The sequence below is a fragment of the Phyllobates terribilis genome, unplaced genomic scaffold, assembly GCF_046119375.1.
Source record: "Phyllobates terribilis strain yellow unplaced genomic scaffold, ASM4611937v1 Scaffold_8__6_contigs__length_399053987, whole genome shotgun sequence".
Classification (NCBI taxonomy): domain Eukaryota; kingdom Metazoa; phylum Chordata; class Amphibia; order Anura; family Dendrobatidae; genus Phyllobates; species Phyllobates terribilis.
In genome coordinates this window covers 178252442-178272243 of record NW_027362768.1, presented here as the reverse complement: position 1 = coordinate 178272243, position 19802 = coordinate 178252442, and the positions used below count along the sequence as shown (strand labels likewise).

At 45.7% G+C, this 19802-nt stretch overlaps 1 protein-coding gene across 6 annotated transcripts in view; it reads right to left on the bottom strand.

Annotated features, from left to right (window-relative positions):
- IL23R (interleukin 23 receptor) overlaps positions 1-19802 on the bottom strand; it is a 72509-nt gene that overhangs the window by 13997 nt on the left and 38710 nt on the right. For all 6 annotated transcript variants that reach the window (XM_073642670.1, XM_073642671.1, XM_073642666.1 and 3 more), the window contains 5 exons: positions 17598-17758; positions 16772-16917; positions 10905-11046; positions 9462-9544; positions 9022-9238 (listed from right to left, as the gene is read on the bottom strand). In XM_073642670.1, the coding sequence (XP_073498771.1) occupies positions 9022-9238; positions 9462-9544; positions 10905-11046; positions 16772-16917; positions 17598-17758 (749 nt within the window). The remainder of the gene's footprint in view (positions 1-9021; positions 9239-9461; positions 9545-10904; positions 11047-16771; positions 16918-17597; positions 17759-19802) is intronic.

Sequence of the window (19802 nt, the reverse complement as noted above, 5' to 3'; positions counted from 1 at the left end):
GCTTGGTGTTTTCGGCAGTGAGGGAGTTAATTCTCTCTCTCTCTCTGTGCTAGACGAGGTCCAGCCTCGCCCAGCTGCAATCAATGTTGCTGTAATGAGACTCCTTCATATGCCTGCTGGTCTGTTTGGGAAGTGTCGGTGAAAGCATTTCACACAGACTTACAGAGCGGATCGTTGTATTTGGAGTTTCTGAGATAAGTGTATTTGGAGTGTTTTTTCCCTTCCTCGCTTTATCATTTATCTCCTTTCCCGTTGGAGTTCCCTCTGTTGTAGTTGTGTAGTTTTTGTATGCAAGGTGGTTTTGGTTTTTCCCTTGTACTGTCTCGTTCGTCTAAGTACTGTGTGTGGGCATATTATTACTTGTCCTCTTTTGTTGTGATCGGGGTCCTTCTCAGGACTAGATTACTTAGGTGCAGGGATCCTCAGGAGGTAGGGGTTACGCTGGCGGCCTGGACCTCTGTACCTTTAACAGTACCTCCAGGTTGAGGGATTAGTCAGGGCCCAGCTTAGGGTCAGCTTAGGCTCCCTACCTCCAGTATACAGAGACCGCGTGACATTTTCACCGACCCACTTAGTTTTTCTCCAGCTACCATGGATCCAGTAGCCGGTCTAGCTCGGCAGTTGCAGAGTTTGTCCATGGAGCTGGCGGACGTTAGGTCCAAGGTTTTGCATCCTCTGGAGCAAGCCGGACCGGAACCTAAAGTAGCTCTCCCTGACAGGTTCACTGGGGGGCGGGACAAGTTTTTTGTTTTCCGGGAGGCATGCAAATTGTACTTTCGGCTGCGGCCTCGGTCATCGGGGAGTGAAGAACAAAGGGTGGGAATTGTCATCTCGCTCCTACAAGGGGACCCACAATCTTGGGCGTTCTCTCTTCCCCCGGGCTCCCCGGCTCTCCAGTCAGTGGATAGGTTTTTCGCTGCTCTGGGACTCGTATATGATGACCCAGATCGGATCTCCCTTGCTGAGTCTAAGTTACGTACGATCCAGCAGGGAGATCGTCCGGCGGAGGAATTCTGTTCGGAGTTCCGTAGGTGGGCCACGGACACCCAGTGGAATGACCCGGCTCTTAGGAGCCAGTTTTGTCAAGGTTTATCCGACAAATTACAGGATGTGTTGGCACAGTATGACTCTCCCGCGTCACTGGAAGCCGCTATGGCCCTGGCTATTCGCGTTGACAGACGGCTTCGGGAGAGGTGCGGGATAACTCGACCCCCTGTGATGACTCCACCTCCTACAAGGTCCCCTCATATGGTGGTTCCCCTGGTCAGTCCAGAGGAGCCTATGCAATTAGGAGGGACATCTTTTCGGGGGAGGGGACCGGTGGTGCGCCATAAGACAGGAAGGTGTTTCTTCTGCGGGAGAAAGGGACATTTTATTGGGGGGTGTCCATCCCGTCCCTTGCAGAGTGAAGAGTCGTCGGAAAACTGTTGATCCCAGGTTGTGTGGTGGACAGCAATCTGGGAGTAGGTATTTCGTCCCTAGGTTCGTCTCAGTTTCTCGTACCGGCGGAGGTGGTGGTGGGTACGAGAACTGAGAGGATATCTGTTCTTCTGGATAGTGGGGCCGGGGCTAATCTGGTTGATGCTCGGTTTGCCCGGGTTCAAGGTATGCGATTGAGTGAGTTGGCTAAACCCATCCCCATATTCTCGATCGATGCCAGGCCTCTCAGTCAGGGAAGTTTTTTGCAAGCTGTGCATGACGTAAAACTTCAAGTGGGGGCGATACATAAAGAACTGTTGTCTTGCTACGTGTTGGAGGGTCTTCCCGCTCCTATAGTGTTGGGCCTTCCTTGGTTAACTAAGCATAACCCGGTTATTAATTGGCAAACCAGAGAGATAAGCCAATGGAGTAAATTCTGTAATATAAACTGCATGAACACGGTCATCGGTGCGGTTACTCCTTGGGTCTTACCTCCATTTCTGGCAGACTTTGAGGATGTATTCTCGGAGAAAGGGTGTCAGGAACTACCTCATCGCGAGTATGACTGTTCTGTAAAACTGCTCCCTGAGGCCAAGTTACCTAAAGCTAGGTTGTATAACCTTTCTGGTCCTGAGAGGCAGGCCATGAAGGATTATATTTCAGAAAGTCTGGCTAAGGGGCATATTAGACCTTCATCTTCACCGGTGGCTGCGGGGTTCTTCTTTGTTAAGAAGAAAGATGGAGGCCTACGCCCTTGCCTGGATTTCCGTGAACTTAATCGGATTACGGTCCGAGATCCGTATCCACTCCCACTTATTCCCGATCTCTTTAATCAGATCGTGGGCGCCAAATGGTTCTCTAAGTTGGATCTCAGGGGGGCGTACAATCTGATTAGGATGAAGGAGGGGGATGAGTGGAAGACGGCGTTTAACACTCCGGAGGGGCATTATGAGAACCTTGTCATGCCATTCGGTCTGACTAATGCCCCGGCGGTGTTCCAACACTTTGTTAATGACATTTTTCGCCGCCTGGTGTGACAGTTTGTTGTCATATATCTGGATGATATCTTAATTTACTCGCCGGATCTGGTGTCTCATCAGGAGCACATTAGGCAGGTGTTACAGATCTTGCGGGATAATAAACTGTATGCCAAATGGGAAAAGTGTGTGTTCGCCGTACAGGAACTCCAGTTTTTAGGCTTCCTGGTTTCAGCGTCCGGTTTTCGTATGGACCCTGGGAAAGTGCGGGCAGTTCTTGAGTGGGATCGGCCAGAGAATCTTAAGGCACTACAACGTTTCCTGGGGTTTGCTAATTATTACCGGAAGTTCATTCGTAATTTCTCGTCCATGGTTAAGCCTCTCACAGACATGACTAAAAAGGGGACGGATTTTTCTAGGTGGTCTGACAAGGCTTGTCAAGCATTCTCCTCCTTGAAAAAATGTTTTGCCTCGGCACCCATACTCATTCAACCTGATGCGTCACAGCCATTCATTGTAGAGGTAGACGCTTCCGAGGTAGGGGTGGGAGCAGTATTGTCACAAGGTTCGTCCCCTGGTAAGTGGCATCCGTGCGCCTTTTTCTCTAAAAAATTGTCGTCCGCTGAGAGGAATTACGATGTCGGCAATAGGGAACTCTTGGCCATTAAGTTAGCTTTTGAGGAGTGGCGCCATTTTTTGGAGGGGGCAGTCCATCCGGTCACCGTCATCACCGATCACAAGAACCTGCTATATCTGGAGTCCGCGAAACGTCTGAATCCCAGACAAGCTAGGTGGTCATTGTTTTTTACCAGGTTTAATTTTGTCGTTACATATCGTCCTGGGTCAAAAAATGTAAAGGCGGATGCCTTGTCTCGTAGTTTCCCTGGGGCCGGGAATACGGACGACCCGATTCCTATCCTTCAGGAGGGGGTGGTGGTTTCGGCAGTATGCTCTGAGCTGGAGGAGGAGGTATTGGAGGCTCAGGGGGACGCCCCTGTTGGACCTCCGGGGAGACTGTTTGTTCCAGATCAGTTGCGACAAAAGGTGATCGAGGCACACCATAACTCAGTTTTGGCAGGACACCCGGGGAGTAAAGCAACTGTGGATCTCCTCTCGCGTCGGTTTTGGTGGCCTAACTTACATAAGGAGGTGGTAACTTTTGTCGCGTCCTGTGGGGTTTGTGCGCGCTCTAAGACCTCACATACCCGTCCGTCTGGGGCCCTCTTACCTTTGAAGATCCCGGAGCGTCCTTGGACTCATCTGTCTATGGACTTTATTACGGACCTCCCTCCGTCTTCGGGTAAAACGGTCATACTCGTTGTAGTGGACAGGTTCAGCAAGATGGCACATTTTATCGCTCTTCCGGCTCTCCCTAATGCTAAAACTCTTGCGCAGGTGTTCATTGGGGAGATTGTGAGGCTTCACGGGGTACCCTCCGATGTGGTGTCTGATCGGGGGTCTCAGTTTGTGTCCAAGTTCTGGAAGGCGTTTTGTGCACGGCGGGGGATGCATTTGTCATTTTCATCGGCTTTTCACCCTCAGACCAATGGTCAGACGGAACGTATGAACCAGAGCTTGGAGACATATCTCCGGTGTTTTGTGTCAGAGAACCAGGAGGACTGGGCTTCTTTGTTACCTCTGGCAGAGTTTGCTCTTAATAATAGGCGGAGCGAGTCCACTGGTAAGTCCCCGTTTTTTGGGGCATATGGTTTTCACCCCCAGTTTTGTACTTTCAGTAGGGGGGGCTCTTCGGGGGTTCCTGAGGAGGAACGATTTTCCTCATCACTCGCTTCAGTATGGAGAGGGGTGCTGAAGAATCTGAATACTATGGGGAACCGATACAAACGTATGGCTGATAGGAGGAGAGTGTCTGGTCCGGACCTAAGTGTGAACGATCGGGTATGGTTGTCTACCAGGAATATTAAACTTAAGGTTCCCTCCTGGAAACTGGGTCCCAGGTTCATCGGGCCGTACAGAATCAGTTCTATTATTAATCCGGTGGCATTCCGTCTTGACCTCCCCCCTACGTTTAAAATTCACAACGTGTTCCACAGATCGTTGCTTAAGAGGTATGTGGCGCCGGTGGTACCGTCACCTTTACCTCCCCCTCCAGTGGTGGTCAATGGTAACTTGGAGTTCCAGGTATCAAGGGTCATCGATTCACGTTTTAATCGCCGGTCCCTTCAGTACCTGGTTCATTGGAAAGGGTATGGTCCTGAGGAGAGTATGTGGGTTCCTGCGTCGGATATTAACGCAGACCGATTAGTTCGGGCCTTCCACACGACTCACCCGGATAAACCTGGCCCTGAGGGTCCGGAGGCCCCTCGTAGAAGGGGGGGTACTGTCACGGGTGTGTCGCCACGAAGATCGTCACGATTACACAGCCTGACTTCTCGCAGCTGACTTTTTGGTGCTTGGTGTTTTCGGCAGTGAGGGAGTTAATTCTCTCTCTCTCTCTGTGCTAGACGAGGTCCAGCCTCGCCCAGCTGCAATCAATGTTGCTGTAATGAGACTCCTTCATATGCCTGCTGGTCTGTTTGGGAAGTGTCGGTGAAAGCATTTCACACAGACTTACAGAGCGGATCGTTGTATTTGGAGTTTCTGAGATAAGTGTATTTGGAGTGTTTTTTCCCTTCCTCGCTTTATCATTTATCTCCTTTCCCGTTGGAGTTCCCTCTGTTGTAGTTGTGTAGTTTTTGTATGCAAGGTGGTTTTGGTTTTTCCCTTGTACTGTCTCGTTCGTCTAAGTACTGTGTGTGGGCATATTATTACTTGTCCTCTTTTGTTGTGATCGGGGTCCTTCTCAGGACTAGATTACTTAGGTGCAGGGATCCTCAGGAGGTAGGGGTTACGCTGGCGGCCTGGACCTCTGTACCTTTAACAGTACCTCCAGGTTGAGGGATTAGTCAGGGCCCCAGCTTAGGGTCAGCTTAGGCTCCCTACCTCCAGTATACAGAGACCGCGTGACAGGAGCTCCCTCTAGTGGTGGCTGCAGACAGGATCTCATCATGTATATCTGTATACAGGGAGCTCCCCCTAGTGGTGGCTGCAGACAGGATCTTATCATGTATCTCTGTATACAGGGAGCTCCCCCTAGTGGTGGCTGCAGACAGCATCTTATCATGTATCTCTGTATACAGGGAGCTCCCCCTAGTGGTGGCTGCAGACAGAATCTGATCATGTATCTCTGTATACAGGGAGCTCCCCCTAGTGGTGGCTGCAGACAGGATCTTATCATGTATCTCTGTATACAGGGAGCTCCCCCTAGTGGTGGCTGCAGACAGCATCTTATCATGTATCTCTGTATACAGGGAGCTCCCCCTAGTGGTGGCTGCAGACAGGATCTTATCATGTATCTCTGTATACAGGGAGCTCCCCCTAGTGGTGGCTGCAGACAGGATCTTATCATGTATCTCTGTATACAGGGAGCTCCCCCTAGTGGTGGCTGCAGACAGAATCTTATCATGTATCTCTGTATACACGGAGCTCCTCCTAGTGGTGACCGCAGACAGAATCTTATCATGTATCTCTGTATACAGGGAGCTCCCCCTAGTGGTGGCTGCAAACATGATCTTATCATGTATCTCTGTATACAGGGAGCTCCCTCTAGTGGTGGCTGCAGACAGGATCTTATCATGTATCTCTGTATACAAGGATCTCCCCCTAGTGGTGGCTGCAGACAGGATCTCATCATGTATGTCTGTATACAGGGAGCTCCCCCCTAGTGGTGGCTGCAGACAGGATCTTATCATGTATGTCTGTATACAGGGAGCTCCCCCCTAGTGGTGGCTGCAGACAGGATCTTATCATGTATCTCTGTATACAGGGAGCTCCCCCTAGTGGTGGCTGCAGACAGAATCTTATCATGTATCTCTGTATACAGGGAGCTCCCCCTAGTGGTGGCTGCAGACAGGATCTTATCATGTATCTCTGTATACAGGGAGCTCCCCCTAGTGGTGGCTGCAGACAGAATCTTATCCTGTATCTCTGTATATAGGGAGCTCCCTCTAGTGGTTGCTGCAGACAGGATCTTATTATGTATCTCTGTATACAGGGAGCTCCCCCTAGTGGTGGCTGCAGACAGGATCTTATCATGTATCTCTGTATATAGGGAGCTGCCCCTAGTGGAGGCTGCAGACAGGATCTTATTATATAGATCTGTATACAGGGAGCTCCCCCTAGTGGTGGCTGCAGACAGGATCTTATCATGTATCTCTGTATACAGGGAGCTCCCCCTAGTGGTGGCTGCAGACAGGATCTTATGTATCTCTGTATACAGGGAGCTCCCCCTAGTGGTGGCTGCATACAGAATCTTATTATGTATCTCTGTATACAGGGAGCTCCCCCTAGTAGTGGCTGCAGACAGAATCTTATCATGTGTCTCTGTATACAGGGAGCTCCCCCTAGTGGTGACTGCAGACAGGATATTATCATGTATCTCTGTATACAGGGAGCTCCCCCTAGTGGTGGTTGCAGACAGAATCTTATGTATCTGTGTATACAGGGAGCTCCACCTAGTGGTAGCTGCAGACAGAATGTTATCATGTACCTCTGTATACAGAGAGCTTCCCTAGTGGTGGCTGCAGACAGAATCTTATCATGTATCTGTATACAGGGAGCTCCCCCTAGTGGTGGCTGCAGACAGAATCTTATCATGTATCTCTGTATACACGGAGCTCCTCCTAGTGGTGACCGCAGACAGAATCTTATCATGTATCTCTGTATACAGGGAGCTCCCCCTAGTGGTGGCTGCAGACAGGATCTTATCATGTATCTCTGTATACAGGGAGCTCCCCCTAGTGGTGGCTGCAGACAGAATCTTATCATGTATCTCTGTATACAGGGAGCTCCCCCTAGTGGTGGCTGCAGACAGGATCTTATCATGTATCTCTGTATACAGGGAGCTCCCCCTAGTGGTGGCTGCAGACAGAATCTTATCCTGTATCTCTGTATATAGGGAGCTCCCTCTAGTGGTTGCTGCAGACAGGATCTTATTATGTATCTCTGTATACAGGGAGCTCCCCCTAGTGGTGGCTGCAGACAGGATCTTATCATGTATCTCTGTATATAGGGAGCTGCCCCTAGTGGAGGCTGCAGACAGGATCTTATTATATAGATCTGTATACAGGGAGCTCCCCCTAGTGGTGGCTGCAGACAGGATCTTATCATGTATCTCTGTATACAGGGAGCTCCCCCTAGTGGTGGCTGCAGACAGGATCTTATGTATCTCTGTATACAGGGAGCTCCCCCTAGTGGTGGCTGCATACAGAATCTTATTATGTATCTCTGTATACAGGGAGCTCCCCCTAGTAGTGGCTGCAGACAGAATCTTATCATGTGTCTCTGTATACAGGGAGCTCCCCCTAGTGGTGACTGCAGACAGGATATTATCATGTATCTCTGTATACAGGGAGCTCCCCCTAGTGGTGGTTGCAGACAGAATCTTATGTATCTGTGTATACAGGGAGCTCCACCTAGTGGTAGCTGCAGACAGAATGTTATCATGTACCTCTGTATACAGAGAGCTTCCCTAGTGGTGGCTGCAGACAGAATCTTATCATGTATCTGTATACAGGGAGCTCCCCCTAGTGGTGACTTCAGACAGGATATTATCATGTATCTCTGTATACAGGGAGCTCCCCCTAGTGGTGGCTGCAGACAGAATCTTATCATGTATCTCTGTATACAAGGAGCTCCCCCTAGTGATGGCTGCAGACAGGATCTTATCATGTATCTCTGTATACAGGGAGCTCCCCCTAGTGGTGGTTGCAGACAGAATCTTATGTATCTGTGTATACAGGGAGCTCCACCTAGTGGTAGCTGCAGACAGAATGTTATCATGTACCTCTGTATACAGAGAGCTTCCCTAGTGGTGGCTGCAGACAGAATCTTATCATGTATCTCTGTATACAGGGAGCTCCCCCTAGTGGTGACTTCAGACAGGATATTATCATGTATCTCTGTATACAGGGAGCTCCCCCTAGTGGTGGCTGCAGACAGAATCTTATCATGTATCTCTGTATACAAGGAGCTCCCCCTAGTGATGGCTGCAGACAGGATCTTATCATGTATCTCTGTATACAGGGAGCTCCCCCTAGTGGTGGTTGCAGACAGAATCTTATGTATCTGTGTATACAGGGAGCTCCACCTAGTGGTAGCTGCAGACAGAATGTTATCATGTACCTCTGTATACAGAGAGCTTCCCTAGTGGTGGCTGCAGACAGAATCTTATCATGTATCTGTATACAGGGAGCTCCCCCTAGTGGTGACTTCAGACAGGATATTATCATGTATCTCTGTATACAGGGAGCTCCCCCTAGTGGTGGCTGCAGACAGAATCTTATCATGTATCTCTGTATACAGGGAGCTCCCTCTAGTGGTGGCTGCAGACAGAATCTTATCATGTATCTCTGTATACAGGGAGCTCCCCCTTATATTGGCATCAAACACCCCTATAAATATAAAAATATCAATTAGAGCAGAATTTTGGACCCGTTAAGATGAAAAACCATAACTGCATTATATTCCGGGCTCTCGGTGCTGAACTCAGTAGTGAACTTCCTCAGATTAGTGAAAGTTGATTTACCATAAACATGTAGCTTATTTCTGACCATGAGATTCTCACCATTTCCGTCTTCCTCTTGGAGCGGCAGATCAGCTGCTGGGGAAAACCCATATGGATTTAACGCCATGGTGAACACCATCTGTACTCCTTTTGGTATCAGAGCGTCACACTTTACCCCGAAAGGGAAGCATCGCTTCAGACTTGTCCGTACCCCTTTATTATCATAATATACTTCATAACTGGAGACATTTATCCGTGGTGGATCATCGGGATCTGGCTGAGATACAAAGGCATCACATTAATAAATGGTACGTGATGTACAGTACAGACCAAAAGTTTGGACACACCTTCTCATTTAAAGATTTTTCTGTATTTTCATGACTTTGAAAATTGTACATTCACACTGAAGGCATCAAAACTATGAATTAACACATGTTAACAATCTATGAATATTTAATCATATCCAAATCACCCCTGGGAGCCATAACTTTATATAATACCGCAATGAGGATGGTGACTTCCTGGGTTCCATCAGGGTGCCGCTGACCAAGAAGCCTCCACACATTAGGAATTTCCCCAGGAGCTATAGGAAAAAGTAAAATGTTCAAATCATTTTCCAAAAGGGACAGAATATTATGATGTATTTCTGTATACAGGGAGCTCCCCCTAGTGGTGGCTGCAGACAGAATCTTATCATGTATCTCTGTATACAGGGAGCTCCCCCTAGTGGTGGCTGCAGACAGGATCTTATCATGTATCTCTGTATACAGGGAGCTCCCCCTAGTGGTGGCTGCAGACAGAATCTTATCATGTATCTCTGTATACAGGGAGCTCCCCCTAGTGGTGGCTGCAGACAGGATCTTATCATGTATCTCTGTATACAGGGAGATCCCCCTAGTGGTGGCTGCAGACAGAATCTTATCATGTATCTCTGTATACAGGGAGCTCCCCCTAGTGGTGGCTGCAGACAGGATCTTATCATGTATCTCTGTATACAGGGAGCTCCCCCTAGTGGTGGCTGCAGACAGAATCTTATCATGTATCTGTGTAATCAGGGAGCTCCCCCTAGTGGTGGCTACAGGCAGTACCTTATAATGTATATCTGTATGCAGGGAACAACTCCCCCTAGTGGAGACTGAGACCATTTTAACTACAACTTTATCATTTGCAAAAAATTTGGTCTCTCACATTTATTGCAGTCCTCACACAACACCAAAAGTTGTCCCTGCGAAAGTATTTATTCTGATATTTTTAAATTGGGTCTCATGTAGATCTCGCTTTATTGATCTCTTGCAATATTCAAATGTGAACAGCAGATGGCAGCAGCATTCACAGCTGTGTGATAAAGCCGAAGAATATACAGTATATTCAGATGTAATACTTATAACACATTTATTTTTGCATCGACAACAGCAACATGGCACTTTTTTTTTTTTTTAAGTATAATAAACCTGCAGCTTTCCTCCACAATTCTCCTATTGTCCTGGCAAAAGGAAATGGTTGCTACATCTGTATATAGTCTACTGGAGGAAAGTCAGAAATGGGAAAACATTAAAATATTTGTCCGTTTATATAAAACGTATGGTGGTCAGCATTGGGATCAAATATTTATTTTCCTGCTTGTCCCTTCTGCTTCTTTCGCAGATAAGCGGCTCCCGAGCTGTGCAGCAACCACTCATCACCTGCTCACTGTAGATTTGCGTCATAACAAAGATGGTGGGTTGATAAAATCTTATATTTAGGTCTGGAATTCTTTGTTGATTTTTTTTTTTTTTGTAGTTTTTCATTTGTAGAGCTCCAAATTCTCATCGAAATTGCATCTCATTGCACCAACCAGTAGAGGGAGCTTAGAAGCTTACTGCTTCATAAAATCCACTGCTCCCCCTAGTGGTGGCTGCTGTAAGCCAATTTAGGGAGCCCCCTAGTGGCAGTGGAGTACATACGTGAAGGTGGTATCATATGGGGGGCACTCCATTTACTCCAAAAACTCTTTCCAAACTTCTCTCTGCATCGAACACGTAAGGAATCTGCATTACGGATTTTCTTTAATAAAATAACATTATTTATATTCAGTTCTTCCCCGGCCTGTGAAATGGATGCAAGAATTTATATTAGAGTCTAATATTCTCCAGATTATATTAGTATTACATGGCACCCATTTAAGTAAAATTTTCAGAGAGGAAGGTCCTGAGTGAGGATACCCTGACCCTATGTGAGCTCTTATAGTCCAGGGCTGTCTTGCTCAGATAATCAAAACTAATTGCCATCGATTATAATAATTGCACGCTGATAATTGTCAACAGAAACAGATTCCATTCTAGATTACAATGCACTCGCCATATACTTTACCTGCATCATAATTCATTTTCAGCACTTTTCTAATATTTTTGATGAATGAATATAAAAAATAAATATTACATATTTTACCACTAGGTGGCGACATGTATACAATTGTCAATGGCTCTAATTGATTTAAACAGAAGACTATACAACGCTGCCATCTTGTGGTGAGAACAAACTAGTGCACATGGTCAGTGCTAAAGCTCCATCTTGTATGATTTGTTAGTAGACGTCCATATTTTTTGTAAAAAAAAATTATATATGTATGTTTTTTTTAAACAAAGATTGTGAAATGAAACAAACAATGCCAACAAAAAAAAAAAAAAAAACATAAAAGCCTGATTTAAACAATAGGTCGTCTTCACTCCATTTAAGAACACAACGTGGTTTGTCATTTGACCAACTGTGTTGCTTTAGGGCTACAAAGGTTGAAGTTGCTCCAAGATCTGTTTTTTTTGCAAGACCCTTAATGGGTCAGCGGTGTAATAAAGGGGCAGTGCAGCAGTACATCAAAACTTCATTATAATGGGTAGAACTTATTTCAGGCTACGCGATGCACTTTCTTATAAGACACTCTCAAATTTAGAGTCAAGAATAAAACTTGCACTCATTTTACAAGGTATAAGTGACAGTAATAGGACGGACTCTCATCTAGATTTTACATTGTGACCCTGCTGCCCCCAGCCCTTGATTGCCGCTTTGCATAGTTGTTTAGTTAGCTCAGTGCTGCCCTCTAGTTTGCACCAGTAGGATGACAGATTCAGCCATTGTTGCTGACGTCATTACTTACTTTACGGAGTTTGTGTTGTTCTTCCCATTCACCCATTATATAGGTGGATAAAGGAGATGGCTCTGAAGGTTTAGGCCATGTCCAAACGGTGAAAATAAAAAATATTTTACTTTTTATACATTTCCCTTTTTTTGGATTCCATCCTAGGTCCAGCGGAAAAAGCTGCATAGTGTGAACGTGGGTTACATTATATAATAGTGACATTTCCTGTTATTACAGCTGAGGAGGATTTTCAGTAGCAGACATCAGCTTATAACAGGTGAAGTGAAGAAACGGTTGCAGAGAGGGCGGCTCGTGGCCTCTTGGGGGTTTTCTGGGAACCTCAACTGTAAATGGGAATTCACAAACCACATCCACATTCTTTGAAGTGAACAGATCATGACTGACGCCTGCACTGACAAGGCGGCCCCCCAAAGCACCTGGATCGTAAAATATAGTGCTATGTACTGTGTACATGGAGGTAAGCAGGATCTGGTATGCGGACTGTACTTTTTAGGGGATGTGGTCTGGGGTCTGCACTTCTTAAGGGGTTTGTTTCAAGGTCCATATTTAATAGAAATAAAAGTCCTCATGTATCTCTGACGACAATGGAATAACAAAAGCTACAGTGCGTCAAAAAGAAGTTATATCTTTGTTTTTATTATATAAAAGTCATAAAACCATAAAAAAAAAATTGCATTGTGTTCATTAAAGAAGTTGTGCATTACTTTAGATTATCCCCCCAATGTATCCCTCCGGGGCCCTGTTTTGCCAAGTATTTAAAGGGCTCGGATAAATCTTTAAAGAAGGCAATTAATTTTTAGTATAATTAAATGATTACAGAAAATAGGAAATAGTGTGATATTGCAGACACTTTTGCATAATATAAAATCACAAAGGTAAAGTCCTTACACTGCACACTACACAGGAAGAAAGAAAAGAAACGTCACCAGGAACCGCACACATCATCTGTGCAGAAAGATCAGCCGTGAGAAGCAAAGAGCGAAGACCGAGAGATTCCTGGGATATCCACACTGCGGACCCCCCTGGGCGTCCCCTCCAGTCCACAGGTTAACAGGCTTCTGTCTAAGCTGAAGTCTTCCCCAACTGATATATTGTTTAGAAACAAAGGCTTGTGTTACACAAACTCTAACAAATTCTATTTGTCCAATATAGTATCTCTTCTGATTAGCCGGCTCTTCAGATGTCAATCTACACCGGACAAATACGTCACCGGATGAAACATACCAAAAATCTCCTGGTACCGAATGTTTTACCATACTATAGACATATCATTTCTCACCAAACACGGATATGGAAACTATGCAGTAATTGGATGATAATATAAACATGCACCGTTCTCATTAAACAGTGATAAAAGAACTATGTGGCATTGGGTGGTCCTATAAACATGCATGTTCTCATTAGATATTGCAGCCTCCAGGTGTTAGAAAAATTACAGAAGATACAAAGATAAACTATTACTGTGAATTATCTTAAAGGGTTCTTTAAAGACAGGCTACCAATATGGATTCCTGATGGCCATTAAGCACTACAGGCCCTTAAGACTTTTTGTAAATACCTTCCGCTGTTGATACTGCCTGTGAGCGGCGCTATCGGGGGTTGCTCACAGGCATCACGTGACCCCGCTCTGACGTCACGACAAGTGAGGCGTGACTCAGCGCTGGGGTCCCCGCGGTGGCTGCTGGGTTGTGGGCAGGGTTAGCCCCCATGTCACACCCAGCATCCACCGCGCGCTTTCCCAATGAATGGGGAGAAGCAGTGCGCGCGGTGGATGCCGGGTGTGACGCGGGGGATGGGGTAACCCGACCCACAGCCTGGCATCCACCGTGGAACTAGGAGGAAAAAGACCCCCGGTTGCTGCCAGCACTTGTCATGACGTCAGCGGATGTCAGAGCCGGCTGCAGCCGGGGGGTCACGTGATGCCTGTGAGCGGCCAGAGATAGCGCCACTCACAGGCAGCATCTGCAATGGAAGGTATTTACAAAAAGTCTTAGGGGCCCCGGGGGGATACATTGGGGGGGGGGGGGGTAATATAAAGTAGTGTGCAACACCTTTAAGGTTAACACATCATATAAACTGCATACTAAGTGCCATAAAGATAAAAACCCCAAAAAAACAAAACCTAAAAATAAAAGGTTTTCAATGCATAATATTGTGCCTTTGAAAAATACAATTTGTCCAGAGATAAAAGAAGCCCCCAAACAGCAAAGAAAAAACTATAGCTCTCAGAAGGCAGGATGAGAAAAACGGAAAAAAAGTTTCAGTGTCATAACGACCAAAGTGGGGTGTCTAAAGGGTTTATATTTCTAAAAAACGAATGGAGTTTCAATTGATTATGGAGCTTCCCCTTTAAATGCACAATGTGTTTATGTGTATGTATGTATGTATGTATGTATGTATGTATGTATGTATATATATATATATATATATATATATATATACACATACACACACACACACATATATATATATATATATATATATATATATATATATATATATATATATATATATATATATATGAATGTATATGTACAGTACAGACCAAAAGTTTGGACACACCTTCTTATTTAAAGATTTTTCTGTATTTTCATGACTTTGTAAATTGTACATTCACACTGAAGGCATCAAAACTATGAATTAACACATGTGGAATTATATACTTAACAAAAAAGTGTGAAACAACTGAAAATATGTCTTATATTCTAGGTTCTTCAAAGTAGCCACCTTTTGCTTTGATGACTGCTTTGCACACTCTTGGCATTCTCTTGATGAGCTTCAAGAGGTAGTCACCGGAAATGGTTTTCACTTCACAGGTGTGCCCTGTCAGGTTTAATAAGTGAGATTTCTTGCCTTATAAATGGGGTTGGGACCATCAGTTGTGTTGTGCAGAAGTCAGGTGGATACACAGATGATAGTCCTACTGAATAGACTGTTAGAATTTGTATTATGGCAAGAAAAAAGCAGCTAAGTAAAGAAAAACGAGTGGCCATCATTACTTTGAGAAATGAAGGTCAGTCAGTCTGAAAAATTGGGCAAACTTTGAAAGTGTCCCCAAGTGCAGTTGCAAAAACCATCAAGTGCTACAAAGAAACTGGCTCACATGAGGACAGCCCCAGGAAAGGAAGACCAAGAGTCACCTCTGCTTCTGAGGATAAGTTTATCAGAGTCACCAGCCTCAGAAATCGCAGGTGAACAGCAGCTCAGATTAGAGACCAGGTCAATGCCACACAGAGTTCTAGCAGCAGACACATCTCTACAACAACTGTTAAGAGGAGACTTTGTGCAGCAGGCCTTCATGGTAAAATAGCTGCTAGGAAACCACTGCTAAGGACAGGCAACAAGCAGAAGAGACTTGTTTGGGCTAAAGAACACAAGGAATGGACATTAGACCAGTGGAAATCTGTGCTTTGGTCTGATGAGTCCAAATTTGAGATCTTTGGTTCCAACCATCGTGTCTTTGTGCGACGCAGAAAAGGTGAACGGATGGACTCTACATGCCTGGTTCCCACTGTGAAGCATGGAGGAGGAGGTGTGATGGTGTGGGGATGCTTTGCTGGTGACACTGTTGGGGATTTATTCAAAATTGAAGGCATTCTGAACCAGCATGGCTACCACAGCATCTTGCAGCGGCATGCTATTCCATCCGGTTTGCGTTTAGTTGGACCGTCATTTATTTTTCAACAGGACAATGACCCCAAACACCTCCAGGCTGTGTAAGGGCTATTTGACCAAGAGGGAGAGTGATGGGGGGCTCCGCCAGATGACCTGGCCTCCACAGTCACCAGACCTGAACCCAATCGAGATGGTTTGGGGTGAGCTGGACCGCAGAGTGAAGGCAAAAGGGCCAACAAGTGCTAAGCATCTCTGGGAACTCCTTCAAGATTGTTGGAAGACCATTTCCGGTGACTACCTCTTGAAGCTCATCAAGAGAATGCCAAGAGTGTGCAAAGCAGTCATCAAAGCAAAAGGTGGCTATTTTGAAGAACCTAGAATATAAGACATATTTTCAGTTGTTTCACACTTTTTTGTTAAGTATATAATTCCACATGTGTTAATTCATAGTTTTGATGCCTTCAGTGTGAATGTACAATTTTCATAGTCATAAAAATACAGAAAAATCTTTAAATGAGAAGGGGTGTCCAAACTTTTGGTCTGTACTGTGATAGATAGATATATATATATATATATATATATATGGTATGTATGTATTTATATAGTATGTGTCTATGTATATTTGCGTTTATATACACTGTATGTGTATATGAATATGTGTATGTATATATATTACACGTAAAGCACCATGGAATAAATGGCGCTATAATAATAAATAATAATAATAATAATATATACACATATATATTATATTTTTTGAGACTGTGCTTCCGCACACTGGGACCCCACAGCCACCAGATACCTTGAAAAAGGCCATGACAGGCTGAAACGTTGATTTATGTATCTGATTCCATTTTTGGGTCTTATTTTTTGTTATTTCACCATTAATAAAGAATCTGCATTTCACATCCGAGTGCCGGAGTTCCTATTGAGTATTTGATGCTTTACTCCTGAGCACCAGTACATATATAGTACAGCATCCAATTTCCTACACGATTTGACATATATTCAGGTACATATGTATATGCTCAGGTGCACAACTGAGAACAGAATCCCACCTACCAGTGTCCAGTTCGGCTCTTTTAGGGTCTTATATTCCACCGCACAATAACGTTGGTTTTCTGACGTTTGATTTCTCCATTCTATGTAAATTATGAGGCTTGTCTCAGAGTAGTTCATCTTCCTGATCATCGGGGTCAGGGGAACCACTATGGTAGAATTAAAAAAAAACATGAAAAAAGCAATAAAGTTTTTAAGTGGAGTGTTCCTTTAACTACTTCAGTACCGAGACTATTTAGATGTTTCACACTAAAAACCATGGGCATGGGCAAGGTGCTGGCCACGTTTTTGGAGTGAATTTAAGCATGTATTCGCTATTATTTTTGTAGGTTCTACCTACTGTTTAGTTGTTTTTTTCCTTTTGTGTCTCGGCATTTCATTTAGAGGAGCGGAAAACACTCAATACCTCCATTGTTATAGCGGTACGAGGGCTCGGGTGAGTTATATAGGCCAATATTTGGGTACATGTAACCTATTGATTAATACTCATCAACTTTTGTCTTCGCTCAGAGGGTGTGGGCTTACGCCCAAAAACTTTTCTCTCCCAAATCTTTCTGAAAATAAAATCTCAAAACTTCCCAAATTACAGAATTGATGAAACAGCCAACTGTTGTGTGCCACCTCCCACCAGGACCCCATCGCCCCCACATGCTGTGTATGTCTGACGAGCTATGACGCCTCCTTTCCCCTTTGCTCCCATACACACCAGGGGACATGACTATTACTTTCAGCAGACGACAATAACTTCAGAGATGAAAGCGATGAGATTGTTTTCTGCCTTCATCGTGTAGGTGAACAGATCAGTCTGGGGATGAAGAATCGCAGTTACCTATATCTGCCAGATGGAAGTTTTCAGTCTCCGATTTGCTTTGATTCAGTTGGTTCACAGCAAAAATCTGAATCTGATGCGTCACATTCTGAGTCATATTCATAGGGAAAGTCACAACGGCCTCGGTCGTGCTCACAGCAACGTCTTCTCCTGTCTGCAGACTGAAGGATGATTATATAAGAAAGATGTCATTAATATATGTATTGCACTATGAGAAGGTTAGATTACCCTTGTAAATGTAATTTGCTAATTAATATTCATTTAATTTGTTCTTTTACATAATATAGCAGCTTCTTCTCCTAGGACCTCCCAGGACCTTCCATTCACTTCTGTAAAATAGTCAAGATGATTGGTTCAATCCAGCCAGAAGATCCAACCTTTAGCCTCATTCAGGCACAAACAGTAGACTCATTCACCCAGGGGCGAACATATCATTGGTGCAAGCTGTGCAGGCGCACAGGGGCCAAAGAGGTACGGGGGCCACTACCACCTCTAAAACACGTGAAATTGTGCATTATCATGAGCTATTGGACTGAAAGGGCCCATATATTGTTTAGGCACAGGGGCCCTTGTCTGTCTGTGTCCACTAGTAACATTGACCTGTGCCCAAGGGGTAAAGGCGCCCACTTCTAACTCCAAAACAGCAAGCAACTCTTTTGTCACAGACACAAACCAGTCTATCTATCATTATCCTTCGATCTATTTAACTCATATCTATCTAATAATAAAAACTAACCAGCAACTCCTAGCAGATTGAAGCAAGTGTGAACAGGTGCCAGCTACTCTGACAATATAACATACAGACAAAAGAATGTAAGCGCTGAGATATAAGCAAACACTGAATATATGACATTTGCACTGCATTCCTGCTATACAGAATAAACTTATGAAGGTCTGCAGATATGATGTTTGCAGGGATCTTAGCGCTTATAGAGGCTGCTGTATTCTTTTGTTTGTACATTATGCAGTCATGGCAGTTCACACATGTTCACACTTGCTTAACTCTGTTAGTTTTTCTTAGTATACTATTGCAGGTGGTGACTGCGCCTATATTTGGCTGATCCACTCCCATTAGTCTAAGGCAGGGGTCTCAAACACGCGGCCCGCGGGCCGCATGCGGCCCCTGAGGCTGCTTTATGCGGCCCGCAGGCACAGACCCCTTGATGATCCCGACCAGGTCCATGAGGAGCCGCCGACAGCAGCGCTGCATTGCCGCACAGAGACTGTCTCCCAGCACAGCATTTCCAATGCCAGTCGCCGACCAATCAGAGGCCAGCAGCTGATATCTGCGTGTCGGCGCAGCGAGTATGACGTCATTGCCATACGCAGATATCAGCTGCTGGCCTCTGATTGGTCGGCGACTGGCATTGGAAATGCTGTGCTGGGAGACAGTCTCTGTGCGGCAATGCAGCGCTGCTGTCGGCGGCTCCTCATGGACCTGGTCGGGATCATCAAGGGGTCTGTGCCTGCGGGCCGCATCTGCAGGAAGGCCGCCGAGGGAACGGAGGACAGGTGAGAATCATCTTTTTTTTTCTATTTTATGTGTGTGAAGAACAGGGGGCACATAGCCACAACATGGGGACCTGGATGGGGCACATAGCCACAACATGGGGACCAGGATGGGGCACATAGCCACAAGATGGGGACCTGGATGGGGCACATAGCCACAAGATGGGGACCTGGATGGGGCACATAGCCACAAGATGGGGACCTGGATGGGGCACATAGCCACAAGATGGGGACCTGGATGGGGCACATAGCCACAAGATGGGGACCTGGATGGGGCACATAGCCACAAGATGGGGACCTGGATGGGGCACATAGCCACAAGATGGGGACCTGGATGGGGCACATAGCCACAGGATGGGGACCTGGATGGGGCACATAGCCACAAGATGGGGACCTGGATGGGGCACATAGCCACAAGATGGGGACCTGGATGGGGCACATAGCCACAAGATGGGGACCTGGATGGAGCACATAGCCACAAGATGGGGACCTGGATGGGGCACATAGCCACAAGATGGGGACCTGGATGGGGCACATAGCCACAGGATGGGGACCTGGATGGGGCACATAGCCACAAGATGGGGACCTGGATGAGGCACATAGCCACAGGATGGGGACTTGGATGGGGCACATAGCCACAAGATGGGGACCTGGATGGGGCACATAGCCACAAGATGGGGACCTGGATGAGGCACA